The sequence below is a fragment of the Tremella mesenterica genome (assembly GCF_000271645.1).
Source record: "Tremella mesenterica DSM 1558 unplaced genomic scaffold TREMEscaffold_5, whole genome shotgun sequence".
Lineage (NCBI taxonomy): Eukaryota > Fungi > Basidiomycota > Tremellomycetes > Tremellales > Tremellaceae > Tremella > Tremella mesenterica.
Window position 1 is genome coordinate 582,708 of NW_006711229.1, and position 18,747 is coordinate 601,454.

The 18,747-nt window shown below is 45.8% G+C and overlaps 9 protein-coding genes across 9 annotated transcripts; 4 read left to right on the plus strand and 5 right to left on the minus strand.

Annotated features, from left to right (window-relative positions):
* Positions 1 to 600: 600 nt before the first annotated feature.
* Positions 601 to 2,371, plus strand: TREMEDRAFT_30675 (uncharacterized protein; the record flags this gene model as incomplete). Its single annotated transcript, XM_007004386.1, has 6 exons — positions 601 to 833; positions 931 to 1,069; positions 1,151 to 1,327; positions 1,373 to 1,551; positions 1,717 to 2,035; positions 2,111 to 2,371. 6 exons carry the CDS (start codon positions 601 to 603, stop codon positions 2,369 to 2,371), a joined length of 1,308 nt encoding a protein of 435 aa, XP_007004448.1.
* A 1,035-nt stretch (positions 2,372 to 3,406) lies between these two features.
* TREMEDRAFT_68662 (uncharacterized protein) lies at positions 3,407 to 3,969 on the plus strand (the record flags this gene model as incomplete). The annotated part of the gene is made up of 3 exons (XM_007004722.1): positions 3,407 to 3,446; positions 3,651 to 3,737; positions 3,920 to 3,969. The coding sequence occupies 3 exons, from the start codon at positions 3,407 to 3,409 to the stop codon at positions 3,967 to 3,969; spliced, it is 177 nt and encodes a 58-aa protein (XP_007004784.1).
* A 526-nt stretch (positions 3,970 to 4,495) lies between these two features.
* On the minus strand, positions 4,496 to 5,793 carry TREMEDRAFT_56899 (uncharacterized protein). Its single transcript, XM_007004485.1, has 3 exons — positions 5,638 to 5,793; positions 5,003 to 5,311; positions 4,496 to 4,572 (listed from the first exon to the last, which is right to left on the minus strand). Exons 1-3 carry the CDS (start codon positions 5,717 to 5,719, stop codon positions 4,532 to 4,534), a joined length of 432 nt encoding a protein of 143 aa, XP_007004547.1. The 5' UTR covers positions 5,720 to 5,793; the 3' UTR covers positions 4,496 to 4,531.
* Positions 5,794 to 6,070: 277 nt separating this feature from the next.
* On the minus strand, positions 6,071 to 7,325 carry TREMEDRAFT_68663 (uncharacterized protein; the record flags this gene model as incomplete). Its single annotated transcript, XM_007004723.1, has 5 exons — positions 6,071 to 6,165; positions 6,212 to 6,308; positions 6,432 to 6,988; positions 7,048 to 7,247; positions 7,294 to 7,325. 5 exons carry the CDS (start codon positions 7,323 to 7,325, stop codon positions 6,071 to 6,073), a joined length of 981 nt encoding a protein of 326 aa, XP_007004785.1.
* Positions 7,326 to 7,609: 284 nt separating this feature from the next.
* On the plus strand, positions 7,610 to 8,794 carry TREMEDRAFT_56900 (uncharacterized protein; the record flags this gene model as incomplete). The annotated part of the gene is made up of 5 exons (XM_007004486.1): positions 7,610 to 7,934; positions 8,078 to 8,158; positions 8,202 to 8,311; positions 8,356 to 8,506; positions 8,595 to 8,794. Coding segments are annotated over exons 1-5 (703 nt in total), but the record flags the coding sequence as incomplete, so codon positions are not given.
* Positions 8,795 to 9,775: 981 nt separating this feature from the next.
* TREMEDRAFT_56901 (uncharacterized protein) lies at positions 9,776 to 10,830 on the plus strand. The gene is made up of 3 exons (XM_007004487.1): positions 9,776 to 10,303; positions 10,376 to 10,537; positions 10,721 to 10,830. The coding sequence occupies exons 1-3, from the start codon at positions 9,931 to 9,933 to the stop codon at positions 10,735 to 10,737; spliced, it is 552 nt and encodes a 183-aa protein (XP_007004549.1). The 5' UTR covers positions 9,776 to 9,930; the 3' UTR covers positions 10,738 to 10,830.
* A 457-nt stretch (positions 10,831 to 11,287) lies between these two features.
* On the minus strand, positions 11,288 to 11,996 carry TREMEDRAFT_62253 (uncharacterized protein; the record flags this gene model as incomplete). The annotated part of the gene is made up of 2 exons (XM_007004581.1): positions 11,288 to 11,418; positions 11,681 to 11,996. The coding sequence occupies 2 exons, from the start codon at positions 11,994 to 11,996 to the stop codon at positions 11,288 to 11,290; spliced, it is 447 nt and encodes a 148-aa protein (XP_007004643.1).
* A 955-nt stretch (positions 11,997 to 12,951) lies between these two features.
* On the minus strand, positions 12,952 to 14,875 carry TREMEDRAFT_62254 (uncharacterized protein; the record flags this gene model as incomplete). Its single annotated transcript, XM_007004582.1, has 3 exons — positions 12,952 to 13,065; positions 13,762 to 13,922; positions 14,293 to 14,875. The coding sequence occupies 3 exons, from the start codon at positions 14,873 to 14,875 to the stop codon at positions 12,952 to 12,954; spliced, it is 858 nt and encodes a 285-aa protein (XP_007004644.1).
* Positions 14,876 to 15,928: 1,053 nt separating this feature from the next.
* Positions 15,929 to 18,126, minus strand: TREMEDRAFT_62255 (uncharacterized protein; the record flags this gene model as incomplete). Its single annotated transcript, XM_007004583.1, has 5 exons — positions 15,929 to 16,245; positions 16,407 to 16,459; positions 16,624 to 16,949; positions 16,997 to 17,337; positions 17,694 to 18,126. 5 exons carry the CDS (start codon positions 18,124 to 18,126, stop codon positions 15,929 to 15,931), a joined length of 1,470 nt encoding a protein of 489 aa, XP_007004645.1.
* Between the last annotated feature and the right edge of the window lie 621 nt (positions 18,127 to 18,747).

Here is an 18,747-nt window from a genome sequence, read left to right on the forward strand (position 1 = left end):
ATGTTGATGGTAGGTTGAATACTGATACACAATAGCGAACCTGTATATGGAATGTGGTGACAAAGAGGAATGACAAGGTGACAAAGTAAGACGTGTTTCAAGCGTTGATAATCGGTGACATCAAACTTGCTACCTTAAGCGTTTCTGACTGGTTCGGATACGTTTGAGCATGCCGAGTGTTGAAACAAAGGTCAATCGGCCGGTCAACGCGGTCAGGCTCTTGGCCAGACCAAGGTAGTGATGATTGTATGGTGAGAGAGTGAGAAAGAGAGGTGGGTGACGGAAGATGAGGACAAAGGTGGTGGGGAAGAGTAAAGAGGGGGGAAAGGAAAGGAAGGTAAATTGTCTATAAGGGGGTGGTAATACCATCCCATCTCTCTATCTTCCCTCTTTTCTCAACCTTCTTTGGGAATAGATCACATGTATCACTCTGCCAACATGGGGTCTACAGCTAGTACTCACAGTCATACCGATGTCTTCTTCCCCCTCTCGAACCCCTGAGCATGTATCGTCGCTGAGAGACAACCCATCTTTCGTCGTCAAAACATCTCTCTCACTCAATCAGGCACCTCTGCTTCTCCTCTTCTCCTTCCTCCACATATGTCTTCGATACTTACCACCCCTCGTATCATCGCACTCTCCGCTTTCATTCACGTGACTTTATTGTTATATGCCAATCATGTTGATACCCACCCAGAAAGATATGGAGGGCTCAAGTATACAGATGTTGATTGGAGAGTTGTCAGTGACGGAGCGAAACTCATCTTCTCTCCCACTTTGGAAAATCGAGCACAGGGATGGTTAGTCAACAAACTAGATCTGAACTTTGGCAAGTGAGTCTTCTCGGTTCTTTATAGAACCTTCTCTTCATTGTGCCCGACAGAAACGTCTACATGTGGAGAAAGACTTGTTCAGCTGACAGTCACTCAGTCCATACGAAAGAGCAACATTCCGCTATACTCCCCTCCTCCCACTTCTTCTCTCGCCAAGTATCTTACATCCCTTCCTTGGGAAACTCATACTTGTCGTTGCTTCTCTCATCATCCCTATACTTCTCTTACGATTGAACGTCCACCCTCAGAGGCATACCACGATCAAACCCTCAGGCAGAAAGAAGGTAAGGAAACTTGTATCAAAGCAAAATATTCAGCAAATACGAAATCCTTTATTTTGGCCAACTCACTTGATATGGACTCTCAACCCATTCGTATTAAACATTACCACTCGAGGATCACCCGAAGCGATCATCTGTCTCTTAGTCACCGCCCTTCTCTTTAGTCTGAAATCTGCCGAATCAACCTCCCTCTCTAAGGACCGAAGTCGACCGGTGAATGGGGACGATGTGGAGGGAAAGTTAAGAATCAAGTGGGAGACTCGTGCGGCTGTCTTACTCGCATTGGCAGTATCGTATAAGATATATCCTCTGATATACGTTCCGACCATATGGGCTACACTTGCTAGACGGTATGGATGGTTCGGTTGGGGAGTTTGGAGATTTGGTATGGTCACTTTGATCAGTATGATCATCGTGAATGGATTGTTATGGTCAATGTGAGTTTCTCTTTTTTCTGTACTCTAGCTTCCGGTCTCCTGTACATGTCTGATTCTTTTGAAAGTCACTCATTCTTGACTTTGTGTGGAGACTTATCACTTCTCGGCAAGCAAATCAGACCTGGACAAAATGACAGTCGTTGAGATTTTGAAACTGATCAAAAGATGGGGTCAACCTTTTCTTGATCACACTTTTCTTTACCATCTCACTCGTTTAGATCATAGACATAATTTCTCACCTTACTTTTACCCCATCTATCTATCCTACTTTCCCACTCAGAATGGTATCTCATCGTCATGGCCACATTCATGGATCAAACCGATGCTATTCCTGTTGGAACATCCGCTCATAAGCTTTTTACCACAAGCAACTTTGATGCTCCTAGTTGGATTTGCTTTTGGGTCATTGGAAGGTGGATTAGAATTAGGAATGTTTGTACAAACTTGGGGGTTTGTGATATTCAATAAAGTCTGCACTTCTCAGGTGAGTTTTCACCTTCATCCTCAACTCTCCATCTCCATACGACAAGCTATAGATTGAGATACTGATTGATAATAGTACTATACCTGGTTTCTACCTCTTCTTTCACCTCTCATCCCTCATCTTCATATAACCTCGCGACGCGCCATTCTGCTCAGTACCAGCTGGATCACCGCTCAAGCTCTATGGCTCGGGATGGCTTATCAACTTGAATTTCTCGGTTGGGCCGTTCATCTTTGGGTATGGGCAGCGGGGTTGGTGCTTGTCGCAGTCAGCGTATGGGTCTTAGGGGAGATCATCTCTGCGTATACACTGCGTCCAGTTATGAAGACTGAATAAAGTCATCACGACCTCGGAATTTTCTTCATCATGCAAGGAAACTCGAACACGCGTTGGTTCATGAAAGTCTCCTCCATTTATCCTACATATCGACCGTGTTCCACGTACGACGTGGTTTACATCAAGGATTACAAGATCTAACTTTACGATCCGCTCGTCGGTCTCTTATGACTTCAGTACAGGATCCTGTCTTTCATGATTTCAATCTCGGCCGAAGGGTAATATGAACGGATAAAGACATTGATGCCAATGATCTCAGTTTCAAACTCAGTCCATTCAAGGACCCTCCCTCAAAGTCCCAATCTTCATCTTTGGCCTCAAAGGTCTAACGTTTCCCATCAAACTTTCCTCATACGACATCCTCAAAAAGACTTCCAACTGGAACCTTTGGTATATCCCTAACACCTTTCCGAATCTACTTTCTATTGTCTTTCCTTCCCTCCTCACTCCTTTTCTCTTCCCTATACGCCCTTCCTGGTTGTGTGAATGTGAAAAAATCCCTACTTAACTCCACCAAAGGCGCTTTAACCGATCACCATTCCTTCATACTCCTCAACCCCTTACATCCTTCCCTAACACCTCAAATTCTCAAAGTCTCAATGTTCAAAACATCCTACCCCTCTGACTCTCCTTTCGTTCCAAAACAAGTCATACACCGCCCCCGCCTTTGACGGACGAAGGAAAGTACTACGGATCAAATCTGAAATCTATCAGATTCTAATACATTCTCTATCTCTCCTTGAAGCATCAAAACTCCTTCCTCTGACGCGCTAATTCGCACTGCCGCAAAAAAGAAAACAAAGGAGGAATTTCATGGCGTCTTGTAGTGCTTTCTATCCCACAAAGGAAAGTTGATTTGAAGGGAAGAAACTTTCTTTTGTCCTATTTCTATACGTCTTCCATCTTTTAGATATATATATCGACTTTTTGGGCGGTTATTTTTTTTCTTCAACAAGCCAACGATCTTACATTCCTCTCGAATTATATCTATTCAAACCAAACCAATCCATTCCATTCCAAACCAAATTTATCAATATGGTCGCCGCACATGAAGTCACTTATGAGCTCATTGAGAGTGAGTTTCTCTTCTTCTTCTTCTTCTTCTTTTTTTCTCATCTTTCTGCTTGGCGCCATGAATGGTTGTATGAAATAAGTTGGACAATGGATGGAAAACGACATGTAGGTATTAAGGAAAGACGTACAAAGTGTAAAAGAAGACGAACAGGAATGGGGGAATAGTTGTGAGAATGATCATCGGGACATGGCGCTGATATAATAGGCTGGACCGAGGAGAAAATCGTCCTTAAAGACGGTACCGAAATCTTGGCTGAAGAATTCTCTTCTGTCAAATTCACCCGTGAAGAATGTGAGTTTGAATCATCCATCACTTGATTCAATCTCTTCCATTACTTTCTGTCCCACCGTGACTCTTATTTCTCATTTATCCACTGGATTTTCATTCCTCGACGAACAAGTCTGATCATGACTCCACCAAAGTAATTCCACAATGTTTGGGTTTTGATAAAGAAACCATCACTGACTAAACAGGGCTCAACTGGCAAGCTCAGCAAGGACAGGCTGAAGAAGCTCAGGAATAAACATCCTGAGTGTGTCTACCAGCACATTGCTCTTTTGACGCGACATAAGATTCAGTCAGACTCTAGTGTATTTTGTTTTTGATAAGAGTATGGAGAGAGACGGGTTAAACGTGTGGCCACACGGCCGTCTCTGTCGGTGAGGGATGAGATTTATGCATGAGGATGAGTTTATTTGTTTGATTTTCCAATTTTCTTCGTGCTGCCTGCTGCATATGGCGATTTACTTTGGTTGTCTAATTTATCTCATAATTTTCCTCTCATCCATCCTCAGGGTCAAAGCTCGCATCGTGAAAGTGAGTGTGACATCTCGCTAGGTCTTTTTGAACGCTCAACGACGATGAGTAGAATCATGATCACTTTTCGTGTGAGTTCTTCTCGGAGATTGGATTAGTGAGGCGATGCTTGAGAAGGCTAGCACTGCTCGTATGAAGAACATGCTCGAATTTCGATGGCTAGAAGGGGCGGTGTTGCTAAATCGAGAAATGTGTGAAGGGAAAGAAAGAGGATGCTGGTCATGAAAACAACGGAGAAATCAAACAATGCTTTGCATTTTCTAAATCACTTATTTTGAAAGACCGTAAAGCTCTTCTTTGCTTGAGATACCTGTTTATCAGCTTTGTACGATTTGTACATTATACATGTGACTGATGGAGATTATGTACGGCAAGATCTGGGGACAGGATGGATTAGTAGTCATGTAGAGAGATGATGACGAAGGGGATGAGGAAACATTTGAGATAATCCCCCGTGCCATTCAAGTCGGATTGGAAGTGAAATGATCCCCCGTCATTCAAGTCGAGATGCAAAGGAAATGATCCCGTGTCATTCAAGTCGAAATGGAAGTGCAATGATCCCCCGTCATTCAAGTCAAAAATGGAAGTGAAATGATCCCCCGTCTTTCAGCTCAAGATGAGAGTGGTCAGAAGAGTGGGGATCTATTGGAAGAAGGGATGAATGTCCGTTAGGTGAGGAGGATTATCGGATGTCAAATGAAGAATGAGGTCAAGTGAAACCAAACAGAAAAAAAACTCACCAAGCTCATCAATGACAGGTTTCAATTCTTTCAAATAAGCTTCATACTGTCCTTTATTCTCAACTTTCTCTTTGATCCCTTCCAAGATCCTAACGGCCGTAGCGTAATCGTTCACTTTACGAGAACATTTCAAAGCAGCTTCGATAACTTCTGTAGTAGGTACTAAATCATATGCGAAACAATTGTTTAATCCTCTTTGAAGTTCGAATAAATCACCACATGCGGTGAAAAAGTTACGATAACGAGTATTGAATGCGTCGAAAGATTCTACTTCGTGTGCGTGTGCACCCCCTGATGCTTGACGGATAGCTGTATATGTGTCGTCGATCGTCGATCGTTGATATCATATGAAGGGTGATTTGGGTGATGACGTAGTGAAGAAGGTTAGTGTTTTTATTGAAGGATGATAGGTGGAGAGTGTGTGAAGGGAGAAGTTGAGAATTGAGATGATAAGGAAGAAACAAATGTCAGCTTTTATCTCTCTTAATTCGTCTCATTGATTGATTATCTTTAAATCCATGGGATGTAAGAGATGTTGAAGTGTTGATTCCTGATGGGTTGGTTGGAAGATGAAAGACGAGAAGAGGAGATAAATGAAGTAATGATCTAAAGAGAAGAAAAACCTCTCAACTCACCGACAAATGCCGCAGGTGCACGTCGGATCATAACCCGAGGTAGCAGATGACCAGAAGCGGAACGAACACTAGCACTCAACATGATATTTTGTGACCTCTCTTGGAAGACTAGATAAGGGGTAATTTGATGTTGACGATGATAGTTGTATAGGGGCGTAGGATGCGGACGGGAGAGAAGGCCGGAAGGAATAGGTAACACCACCGCACCAATGGATTTGGGAGAAAATAACAAAAAATACTATGAAAGATATTCACAATGAACCAATGAGGCTCGTCTTGATGCATAAAACATAGTCCACAACTTCGTGAGGATGCATCATGGTTGTATTTGGTTCATGCAGTGGTTTGGAATGATGATCATTATGCAGAAGAACATCTGAGATGTTGAAATGAAAAAGTTGGGAGAAAAGAAAAGAGGTAGGAAGATCATACATCATACATCTTCCGTCATTTGATCAGCGGCCACTTGTCTCCTAGCAGCCGTATTCTGATACTGGAAATATTTCGCTTCGAAACCATTTCCTCGGTCTGAAATGTCAGATGTAAATTTGAAGGATATGTAAAATATACTCACCTACACCATCCCATCTATAACCAGGTGGGATACCAAATCGATTAGGACCGTATGGACCTTTATAAGTTGGTCGTCTTGGACCTTTTTTCTTTCTTTTCTGATTGATCAGCGTTTTGACAAGGACCACGCCTCGAGTAAAAGACGATTGAAGATTATATAAGCATACACATTGGCTGCGCCTGGGAGGAGGGTATGGTCAAAAGGAGGAAGTTATACTTACCGTTAAAAACTCTGCAGCAGGATCATTCCACCTTTCGACCTCTCTCATTTCCCTATTCATCCTCGTATCATTCGCATACCTAGCCACATCCCTCTCACCCATTTCTCTCTCCTCTTTACTTCTCTCTTCCCTTGCTTTTCTTTGTACTAACCCCTTCGTCCATTCTTCCCTTTCCCTAGCCTTTCGTTTTTCCTCTTCAGCTTTACGTTTCTCTTCTTCTTTCAACTTCTTTACATCGACGATCCTTCCAGAGGCATCACGATGTACAGTTTGAGTAGGATCTGGTCTACCTTCTTGTTCAGGTGAGGGTGATCGTGCAGCAGCAGCTTGTTCTTCGTCTTCTCGAAGTTGAGCCGCTGTTCTTAGACCACCTTTACGTTTGGTGATTTGAACTGGGGGAGGGGGTGAGGCGTCAGGATCAGGTTTGATATATGGTGGTGGAGAAGAAGGACCAGCTTCAGTAGAAGTTGTTATAGATGGTCGAAGGGAAGAAGATGAAGCTACGGTATTCCATTTCGATTCTGATTTTTGAAATGTTGCTAATCCTTTACCAACGACTGTCATATAAGCTGATGAATCATGATGAGATGAGAGGGAGTGAATGTGTGTAGCTTACCAGGAGCATCAGGATCATCCAAATCAATATCATCGTCGTTTTCTCTTTTCAATTCATCTTCATCACGCAAGACTAAACCCTCTCCCTTGATATGACCACCGCCTATGTAGTCTTCTTCTTTCTTCTTCTTTTTCCGTTTCTTCGATGTAGGATCGCCACTTCGAGCTAAAATAGCATCTGCTTTTGGCCCTGACATGTAGCTTGTTTGTTAGCAGTTGTCTTCCCTCAAGGTCGACAATGACGTACTTTGCCGCCAGGTAGGCTTTGAGGTCGGACATGTTGAGGAGTGACAAGCAGCAGACAGCAGCTAGCAGCGCCTTCTTACACTGAGATCGGACAGTCACCACTCAATACTCCAGACAATAGCTTCCCCCACGAGTCGACTGTGCCTCCAACCCCTATGATGAGAGTGAGAAGAGAGATGGTGATCGTTATGGTGTCTGTGGTGATTGTTGTCGCGGCGTTCGCCACCCTTGTTGTCGGTGGCAAAATCCCGGTAAAGACCGCCAATGGCGAGTGACCCCTCTCCCCTTTTACCCTCTCCTCTTTGCTTTGAAACCTTCAACTATCCTCATTCCCTTTCAACTCCATCTCATACAACTCCCCGAACCGGCGTGACATACTTCAAGCACAATCACGTCGAGGACTCCGTCACAAAAACATCATCAACTCGCCACCATACAGTCCTCACGACCCACACGTCTCGTCTGCCTCCCATGCCCCCTCCCCTTCACCCTCTTCCCGTCAATCCGACAACAGGACAACAGCCTGCTGCCTCCTTGGGCGGATTCAGAGCGGGACCGCCTCCGGCCAGTGCCGCCGGTGGTGGAGGCGTCTCTCGTGACGTTCTCAAGGGATTACAAGACGTGATTTTCAGTGATGATGAGGTGAGATTTAAGGTCAAAATTCTCCCATCACCTCACATTCGCGTCTAGGACAAGTCCGTCGACATACAAAGACCCCCACTACAGGGATTAAAGAAGCTGATGTGATTGACATTCATGTGATGTACTTGTATGTTGATACATAGGATGATCCAGATTGTGTCGTCTGCGCGGAACCTCTTGACTTGTCAGACATCAATTTCAAACCTTGTCAATGTGGTCTCCAAGTGAGTGTCTTCTTATATGAGAGATACACGTCTAATAATTCAGATATGTCAATTTTGCTACAACCACTTACTCTCTACCGACCCTCGGTGTCCAGGTTGTAGACGAGCATATGACGCAAATGCTGTCGTGTTCCAACCTGTCGACGTCGAAGAGTTGGTCACCTTATTGCAAAAGGAAGCAGAGTGCTGATGTTCAGGGTCAAGCGGGCGAAAGAGAAAAAGACGAAAAGGGCAAAGACAATCAAACAGCTTGATGCCATGGGTCGGAGACATCTTCTCGGTGTGCGGATAGTGATGAAGAACATGATTTACGTTGTCGGCATCAAAATACCCGGACAAGGCGAAGAGGTAGGTCGTCTCCTTGGTATCCACATATCGTCAAGCCTGCGTCTTTTGTCCATCGATCCAACTTTTGATTTGATTCTGACCTCCATAGGCAATAGCAATATTGAGACAACACGAGTACTTTGGTCAATATGGTAAAATAGCCAAAATTTATCTCCGAGAACGTCCTCACACTTCAACACAAGCGCAAACATCCTCCTCAGAAGACTCCAGCACACCGACAGGAATCCTCATCATTTACGTACGTCGAGAAGATGCAGCACGGGCTATTGCGGCTTTAGACGGAATCCCAACACCTGGAGGACCGGCAGGACAGACCATCAGAGCGTCGTACGGCACCACGAGGTATTGCGAGGCCTTTCTCAGAGGAATCAAATGCGACACCCCCAATTGTCCCAATTTACATGAGTGGGGTGGGGAGGGAGACTGTTTCAGCCGAGACGATTATACGACGGCCTTGTTGAGACCGCAGGAATATGACGCCAAGCAGAAACAGGTGGTGGCTGCCCAGTCTGTACCTATCGCTATGAAGACGGGATGGCCAAAACCTGCCAATGAAGAGTCAACAGGCTGTGAGTTCCTACCTTGTTACTACTTATCATCGTTCCCTAATTTGGCCAAGCGGGATTGGTCCCCTTCACAGATAGACATCTGGGCCAGATTTTTGCTGTGGGGTTTAGCTAAAATAAGATTGGAAGCAATCGCTGACGTCGCCAGCTTCACCCCTGCCCAGCTCTGCCGGCTGGGGGAAAGGCCTGCTCACTTCGAAACCCGCCCTCAGACCCATCCCCGCAGGCACTATCGGATCCTCTCGACCTCCTCAGGCCACCACTGTCCTCCCTCTCAGAAGCACCACCGCGTTCCCTCCCCCCACCCCTTCCCCTGCCCCTCTGCCAACGAAAGCAGATAAGCGCAAACCCTCCGCAGCGGCCATGGCTCGAGGCAAAAGTAACGATTCCAACACTAGCAGCTTGGCGCCCAGTTCTTCTCAACCTTCACCTCGAAAGAAATCATCCTTACTTCCTCCTCTCACCGCCAAAACTTCTCGTCCACCAGGTCTATCAGCAATGACATCTGTCAATGGTGATTCACCTCATCGACCACCTTTACCGATGGAAGAAGTCGAGTCCGGGGAACGGGATGATTCATCACGAGATTCCGAAACTGGTCCTTCATCATCTTCTCCTGCTCCTCAAACCCCAACTCGTCCTACAGATATCGTACCGCCACTCACGGATGAACCATATCAGGTCCACTCCCCATTCCCAGAACCTGACATTATTGCATTCCCCTTATCCGATCCAGCCTTCGCTTTCGTATTGGACAATCAAGCCGTGCCTCATACGCAGTTCAATCCCACCCCATTCAACAAGGTTTCGATTGGTTTGGCCGAACTCGGTATTTTGGCGACTGACCTTCCTGATTTGATGATTTCACATCCGCCTGGGGAAGGAATTTGGTCTACGACATTTAGACCCTTCGACGAGGATAACGTGGAACCACCTGCAGGACCATCAAGACCCGTACAGCTCGAACAGCCAGATGCACCACGGTCGACTTCAAGGTTCGAATTTGCCAGAGCCAATGGTTTGACGGGCCAGAATCCTTTTGCGGGATTGAGACGATCAGAGGACATGGGTGGGAATGGATGGCAACAAGGAACACCGGCTGGGTTTTCGGCGTTGTTAGGTCAGGCACAGGGACCTGATTGGGATGGAAGTAGAAGCGCTAGGTCAGTAGGGAATGGGAGTGTTAAAGGACAGCGGTCGGAAGTGAGGGAAAGAGAAGAATATGAATCGGGTACGTTACTCATATCTCATCTAGTTCTCTTCATCACAATAAGAACTTCTAAGCGCGCCGCTGACGGTTCAGCCTCACTATCTTATGTCCAATCCGCTGGTCATCCACAGAGACTCTTCACACCCGACTCCAACTCCATTCCCGAAGATGGCCCATATGGTCCCTCTCAGCTTTTCAGCCCTCCTCATCAGTCTCAATATGGCTATGCTGGTCAGGGGTCCGTCCAAACACATCGTGAGTTTAAGCGTACCCTCTATCTTACTCCAAGCAGATTCTTGTTCTTGTGAAACTATCATCTCGAACACATTTTCCCCACCTCGGACATGTCAACGTGTCACGTCTTATAAACCATTTGACTGATTGTGGTCTGTCGTGTGAATGGGACCAGTGTTTAAGGTTGATGCTGACTTGAGATAGAATATCGCCGTTTTTGAAACACCTGCGGATCGTACGTCTCCTACGCCTTGATACCTCGATGCATGACATCGTTCACTTTCATAATCAGGAATGCATTCACGTCACTCACCAAGCATATGATGTACTTTCTCGTCTTCCATGCAATTTCCTGTCAGGTGGGGTCGTCGTGCAGGATCCGCCGGTGAAAACTCGGAAAAGAAGTTGGGAGTGAAGATGCAGAGTGGGATGCTAACAACGTTGATGTCACAATGATATTAGTCGCTGATCGTCGTCTTGACGACTTATCGTAACCTTGACGACCGTACAGGGGATGATGTCCAGCTCACCATTGACACTCTAAGGGAGGACATCACTTGATGAAACATTAACAAGGTCATCTCTGTGTCAAGGGGTAACGTCTGACCTGCTCCGGCAACAAACTAACAAACATAATGAATGACATGTGATCAGGAGACGATCGAAAGGCAGTATAATCACTAAGATAGGAACCCGGTTTGATCGTACCTCAGTTATTAACGGGTGACAATCCCATCATGGTCAGAGAACAGAAACGGTGCTAACAATCATTCATCCAAAAAGTACTGACAAGCCAGGCCCACTAAGCCCTGATAAATTTCCAGCGCATCCATGGTCAAACACCTCAACGGCTACGTGCCCTGTGGCTCCCCTGTCTGCTCCTTCGGGTGGGAGAGAGCGCTCTGTGGGATAGTGAGCTCGCAGGTCTGTCATAACTGGGAGAGAGGCATTCTGGGGAGGTCCCCATTTGTTTCGGGGTTAAGAGCAGATCACATTCAGAAAGAGGAGAGGTTTCCGAGATTGGTGAAAGATGTTCAGAGCAAATTGAGGAAGTGATTGATCCTGGAGTTCCAGATCTTGAGTCAATGCCTCTTGTATCGGTGAAGGGCGGGGACGGAGGGGGAAGTATCAGTGTTGGTATTTGAGCATCCATGTCAGGTTGACTGAATCGCTTATAGTATTGCCTGAGTATGGTCTTGCTCTGTTCGTTCAGAGAAGCTTGTTGCGTAGATGCAAAAGATCCATATGAAGGAGGTTGTCCGAGTGATCCGAAGAACTCAGGATCAACCTTGGATATTTCCAGGAGTATTTTACCTTCATAATCTTCTAATTTGCCAACGCCTCTCTCACTATCAAACAACTCGGTATTGATGGGAAAAGCAACAGTGGTGGAAATTGTCACGTCTTGTAAATCCCCACGGACTAGAGTTGCATCTGAGATAGATCTACCAGGAATATCGTTGAAAGTCTTAGTACTCATGTTGACGGATGCAGGTAGCTTTGATTCAAAAGTGGCAAAATCACTTGAAGTGGAGGGAAGAGAAGAGATATGGATGGAAGAATGGGGTAGAAAATTTGGTTATTATATCTTTCAAAGAAATTCTCTTTCTTCTACTTCTTACAAGGGATGATCAAACAAGTATGAGAAGTTTCCCACAGGTTAGGGAAGGATCTAGCAACCATTGAAGAAGAATTCATGAGTTTTGACCGGTTCGGATCCCGCCTAGGGAACGTGGGACATTTTTAGAAGGTGTTGAGAGAGGCCGTGCGCACCTTTCCTTCTAAACCTAGGCCGGACTAAGATTATCGTTCGCTTCTTCCTCGACGGTCAATCGGTCAGGGGATTCGGTCGGAGATCGATAGTGCGGAAGACACGTCTATCCCACGGTTTTTTTTTTCTCACCATGGGAAGGGAAGGGAAGTTGGTACTTACATAGAGTACGACGATCAATGGTTGGAAAGACGAGGCCGTCTAGTTTTGTCCGAAGGGCACGATTCGCGGGTTTTTCCGTAGAGGAAGAGAGTCGGATTTGGTTTCCTTACCCATGAATCTCACGAATGGGAAGGGTCAGGACACGTTCGTTAGGATTCAGGACAGACGGTGGGATAGAATGGGAGTCGTGAGTTCAGAGAAAGGGAAGATCGAGGAAAGTTTCGCCACCGAAACTGGGCAATCACAGGGGACGGTAGTTGCTCAATCGGTGGAGAAGAATGATACAGTCAAGTATGCACAAGAGAGATAGATTATTTGATAATGGTTTGTCAACATTTCAGCTGTGTAATAACCGCCAATATTCTATAGTCCATTTTGACGGGATCAGCAAGGATGACTTGAAGGAATGACATGACATCGGTCACTCTGTAACTACTCGTATCATACTACTGCACTCGATCTCGCCAATTATCCAACCAGGGGGATACTACATTGCCCGCCATCAATCAACCTCTTCCGGGACCAGGCTCGGTCGTGTCGATCCTTCATCGGGTCGAGCATCGTGCTGCACGATGGAGGAGACTGAGAGAGTCAGAGATTCACCCTCATCGGATTTCTGTGCATTCAAGTCCTCTTCTGTGACCTTCCTAAATTATGAAACTAGCTTCTCGAGGTCATCACCAGAGCCTGGGGGGGGGGAGGGTGACTGAAGGTTTGTTGGACTTGGTTTCGTCCTGCTTTGGACCAATAGCCTGTGGGTGGATTAGGGTGAAACCACATTGTTCATAGAGCTGGAGACGATGAGCTAGCTCGGTCTCCTTCCTGTCGCGGTCCACTTGGGGGAACGATCTTAGGGTACCTTCTCAGTCTACCCCAATCAGATGAGTCTACATCAAGTGGGAAGGGAGGCCACAAACGATATACTGAGGCCTCTGAGGCATTTGATGAAGGTGGGTCCCCGCGGTTGAGGGGGACCGTCGTCGAGGAGGGGTCCCCGGGGGTGCTGATCTGTCCATCCTGACTGGTGGACATCGTCTCCTGATGAGATGCTACTAAGCTTTAGAAAACGATGAGAGTTCTATGTTGACTGATTCGAACCAGAGGAGAATATGGCGGCGTGGGAAGGTGGTGTGAGATCCATCCGTTCATCGACGGAGTTTCCTTCCCCCCCAGGAGAAGAGCGGCAGTGGGGTAGATCAACCAAGAGAATCCTCCACCTCCTATGGACATACACCACCAGCTTCTCCACCCCGGGAAGGACCTGGGCGCTAGACATGAAAAGAGCTGAGAAGTGATGTGGACTGCCACTGACAGGACCACAACCTGCTTGTCTTGCGGACGATTTGCCGACGCACACCACCTTCCCTTCCACTTGGATCGTGAATGTTAGCCGATAGGATCGGCCCAGGACGGTGGAACCATCACTAGGATAATGACCCCTTCCGTCTGATATCCCTTCGTTCAACTTATCCTCTGAACCTTGTTAGCCGATAGAATCGGGCCAGGACGGCCGAACCGCCGTTACATAATTACCCCTTCCGTCGAATATTTCTCTGTTCGACTTATCCTCTGAACTCTATTCAATCGTCTCTGGTTTACTGCGTGTGAGTGGAATGTGATAAGTATAGAGACATGTAGAATTGATGCATGCTCTTTTCCCCCTCTGTATTATCACATCATTATTTGCAAACAGAAATCACCCCTTCCCGTCACGGACCATCTAATTTCTATCAGGGGCCTAGAGGCTTGTGACTAGGCTTTCTAAGCGGAGCCAACAAGCAACACTCTTATGAATTATTTGAACTCAAGGACTGAATTTGCTATTCATCACTGGCCTTCTCACTATGTTGCACAATACTCCCAGGACATGGATGGTTGGCATCATTTTGTGTTGTGGCAGGCTCTGCTGGGAGGTCTTTAGATGTGTACTGAGGCGTCGGAGCCTTCGATTGCAACGCACTAGGACTAAGATTAGCTGTAAGGGCTTCCCATTCCCGAGTACGGAGTTCCGCTAGGTCCAAAGCTCTGAAGGCAAGACTGTTTGTATCTGGTACAGAGCTGTTATGCAGAGGATGGGTCGACTTTCGCATAGGCTGACGGATTACTTCCAAAGTATGTGAAATGCTATTGTAAAGACCTCTTATTCCTGATGCAGGTGGATTATATTCTTTTGCAGGAGTGTCCAGCGCACCTGAAGCATGGCTACTGTCAACTTCCCTTCCCTCTGGAGCGTTGAGCTTTGATTCGCTGCCAACTGGGATTTGGGAGGTGTCCTCTGTTGCAGATTGTGTGGAGTAGGAAGGGGGATCTGAGGAAGGAGATGCATCACCCTGGGTCTCTGAGCCGGGCTGCTGATAATGAGATTTTGCTTGGTTTTGACTATCAGATTCGTTCTTATGAAGACGGCGGAATTGAAGGGTCAACATTGATATGGTAAGTAAGTGGCAAATTCTCCATGCTTCTCCTGTTTATATCCCCTCCTCCTACTCCACCTTCATCCTCCACTTGACAAGGGAGGTTCTAAAACCCCTGAGAACTCCCCATCCACTTCTGCCATTCGATGTCCGCCGGTATGGATCTTACCAATCCGTGGGATAGGTGTTCGGGGGGTTGTACGACCCCTCGGACATCCGTCGGATAACTTCTCGGGGAAATGGAGATTTTCGGAGATCCGTGGGATAGTGGTTGAGTCGCTCGGGTCTTGCAGGGTATCCGTAGAATCTCGTAGAAAGTGAGCGGAGATCGTTTCGGGCATCCGTGGGATATTGGTCAAAAAGTCGTGAGAGTTTTCTCAGAGCTTCGTGAGGGATGTGCGGGGTTGACAGCCATGGGTCTAGCATGTTCGCAGGTTCCGTGATCGGTTTCGGTGATACGTGGGAGGGTTTGTTCGCGAAAACGAAGGTGAGTTTCGGGGGATTAGGGGATTGCGACAAGTAAATAGTTGAGGGTCGTAAAGTAGGAGGAATAGTGCTGTGGTGGGATAGCGATTTGAGGCTGAATGAGTTGTGTTTCTCCGTGGATAGGTGGGAAAACATCTTAGACGTTAGCAAGCTGAACATCACTAGGTTTGAAGGGGGAGAGTCGCATCTGAGTTTCTGGAGGGATGAGAGATACGTGGGAGAATCTCAGGGATGGTTGGATGGTGCTTGAAGTGGTAAGACTCACTCACAACCCAATGTCTAGACCCATTTGATAACAAAGTGTGTGATCTTGAGAGTTCCTCCCTTCTTCTGCGCCCTCCCTTGTCCTGGAATATAAGGACCATGACTCAACACCCATCCTTCCCACTCTTCTATCCCTCTGCTCCTACCTTGAACGTGAGTCGTGACAAGATCCTGGGAGAGAGTAGTTGTTCCGACTGATCCATGGGTCCCCACTTCTTTGTATACAGTAGCTATAACATCTTCATCTGATAATCGTTTTGTTGAACCTTGATAGACATGGGTGTTGTCTTGATCATCGACAGGAATGTCGATCTTTTAGAATTCCCAAGTCTGACCCACATCTCCAACATGAAAGCTATTCACATCTCTAAGCCGTTTGGCATCGTTCAAATCCTTGATCGTACTTTGTGTTCTCCGAGAAGAAGTGAACGTTCCCCAATGAACCCCGATACTCAAATCACTTCTCATCTCCCTATGCACATCAACAGCATCTTGAGGTGTGAGATGAACATGTCGTGTGACATCGTCGTCAATTCGAAGAAAGGGGATTAGACTTTCGAGATAAGGTAAGACGGAACCATTTGCAATTGGTAATAAAGAAAGAGTAGGGTTTCCGTAGGTTTCTCGGATTTCTGAAAGTTAGACGATCATCTCAAATGTTTAGATCGATCCAATGGATTAGGCCCATACTTTTGAGAGGAGCAGATAGATATATCATAGATAGAGAGACGATGGTTGATCAAACTCCAAGGAAAAAGAGATGGGAATGAGGTAGCAAGAGGGATAGACTTACCACGAAAGATTGGACAAGTTGGTCCATCGGAAGTTGATCGATAACCTGTATCTCTGTTCATGAGTCATCTTGATCATTCAGATTTCCCTTTTTGTAGCTGAAGATGAAGGATTTGGATATCTGACATAGTCACAATCTTCCACGCGAGGTCATGGCGTGATAGGGATGTTCAGTAAAGTGAGAATGTACAGAAAATAAGTGAAACTTAATGACTAACCCTGCAAAAAACACTCTTTTAGTCTCACTGCAATTCTCAAACTCCATCAACCAAGAACACCACAAAGCTTTGTTCTTACTCCACATTCCTCTTCCTGAAGCATGTTGGGCCGGGGTACATACCAGTCGAATTGAGATTCCCTCCTCTTTCAATAACTTTTCGGTCGAATTCGTGGGATCAACAATGGGTTTGATCGGGTCAGACACTAAGTAATCGATGGATTGCACAAAGGCGATTTCTGAATCTATTCTTTGCGTCCCGGGTCTCACCTCTGCACTATCTTTCCCACTAACCGTTTCCGTCCTTTCCCCCATTGGTGGTCTCTGCTCATACGATATAGATGTTTTCGGACTGTATTCTTCTTCATTCCTACCTTCTCTCCTTTCGTCTGAACAGTTGAGCTCATCACTGCGAGGTAATCTAGAGTATTCTCGGCAGTCATTCTCTCTCGTCTCGATCCATCAACTCCCAACTCTTTCTCTTCATCGCCCTTCAAAATGCTATGAGCGAAGGACTTCTCAGAACGATAAGAGATTTTCCTATCGGAAAATCTCAAGGTAAAGTTGACATCCTCCCACCAGGTCATCTCCCTTATTTGTGTAGGGTCAACACCCCAGTTCACCAACCATTTCTTGGTACCAGTGGGAACCATGTAGTTCGCTTGAGGGAAATGATTATTGAGATCTTTGATAGTCTGTTTATCTAGATGATCATCTGATCGTCAATGAAAAACCATTCTTAGCTCAACTGCCTTCCTTGATTGTACGAGTACAGTATATCCGAACCCTGTGGTCCCCCTGAGCTTCTGAGTCTCCAAGGATCTAAGTCTCCCCCACAACGATATCCATACAAGATCCAAGATTTATACAAGTGGTGAGAGTCGTGATCAAGGAGACGAGAATCTGTACAGTCGATGAAACGTATATCCTGACAGACAGATAGATGGTCATCGAAGGCCTAGGGCGTCCGAGTACTTCTTCAAGTGATCATTATATCGATGTGAAAGTAGAATATCCCAAAGAAACGTAGTGGAGAAAGTCAATGTATGAGAATAGATCTAAGAAACTCACAATGATCATGTGAAATCAAAACGATATCCACTTCTTCCAAATCTTTCACCTCGCACACCGTCCCAAGTCTCCTTTGCGGTCCGATAGACAAAGGCGAACATCTTTTTGAGAAAATAGGATCCATCAATACACCCAAAAAAACCTCAGAGTCAGCTGAAGGAATTCGGAGATAAGTCGTAGCGTGTCCTAACCATGTGATTTCACATTTCGCTTTTGTCTTCTCGATTTGTTCTTCAGATTCTGTTTGAAGCCAACGAGGTTTCACTGTTGTTGGGAGACCCTCCAAGTCCGAGAAAACTTGAGATGTTGGGAGATGTGATTCTCTCTTTGACGCGGGACGCGAGAAGGAAAGAGAAGGACAGACGAAAGAGATTGAAGAGAGTATCCGGATTAGATCAGGAGACGTATAAGATTCCCATGGATTTGTCCTCATTTTTGACCGTGGTTTCCTTCAATGATTTCACTTCTAGTTAAGAGTGACCAATTAGTCAACCCAAAGTTAATCAGTCACGTCAATCTACCTCAAAATCCAATACAAGATCCAGGTCAAATAAAAACACTTGAATAGCCGTCTCGTGATATACAGATGCCCAAAGTCCCGTATCAGTGTAGTTGTAACAATATCATGAAGACCGCTCAGCTCGTTAAATGAGGTGACGTCCGAAGTTCGCGGAGGGAAAAATTGAAAGGAACCTACCGTATCTTTTCATTTTGGGCTAAGTGATACATACATATGGATCCTCTCGTCAACTCCTGTTCGTTTGTGGTATCTTTTCATGCTCTCTCACCTTCCCGAAGGATGGGTTTTCTTTTCATCCTTCTGTCAAAACGTCAACATCCTTTTAGACGTCCATTTGTCTGTCAATGTAACGGTATCGTTCCATACTGCTCCTTTCTGATGTTCTTTTCATAATCCCTGTCAGTAAGTCATCTTCCCGCGATACTGTGTGACATGTTATCTGACTTACAAGGAAGAGTATCTGTTTCACTCTCCTAATTTGTTCCATACGTTTGAGAGGATCAAAGGAACATGACTCGTAATTGTCAGAAATGG

What these genes read in the sequence shown, in the direction of transcription:
- TREMEDRAFT_56899 (XM_007004485.1), bottom strand. Translation starts at nt 5,719, where the DNA reads ATGTTGAGTGCTAGTGTTCGTTCCGCTTCTGGTCATCTGCTACCTCGG. An exon ending in TGCACCTGCGGCATTTGTCG is followed by an intron (nt 5,312 to 5,637) that starts GTGAGTTGAGAG and finishes ACACATATACAG; the next exon opens with CTATCCGTCAAGCATCAGGG. An exon ending in ACCTGTCATTGATGAGCTTG is followed by an intron (nt 4,573 to 5,002) that starts GTGAGTTTTTTT and finishes GCTGATAAACAG; the next exon opens with GTATCTCAAGCAAAGAAGAG.
- TREMEDRAFT_56901 (XM_007004487.1), top strand. Translation starts at nt 9,931, where the DNA reads ATGATTTCACATCCGCCTGGGGAAGGAATTTGGTCTACGACATTTAGA. An exon ending in AAGAGAAGAATATGAATCGG is followed by an intron (nt 10,304 to 10,375) that starts GTACGTTACTCA and finishes CTGACGGTTCAG; the next exon opens with CCTCACTATCTTATGTCCAA.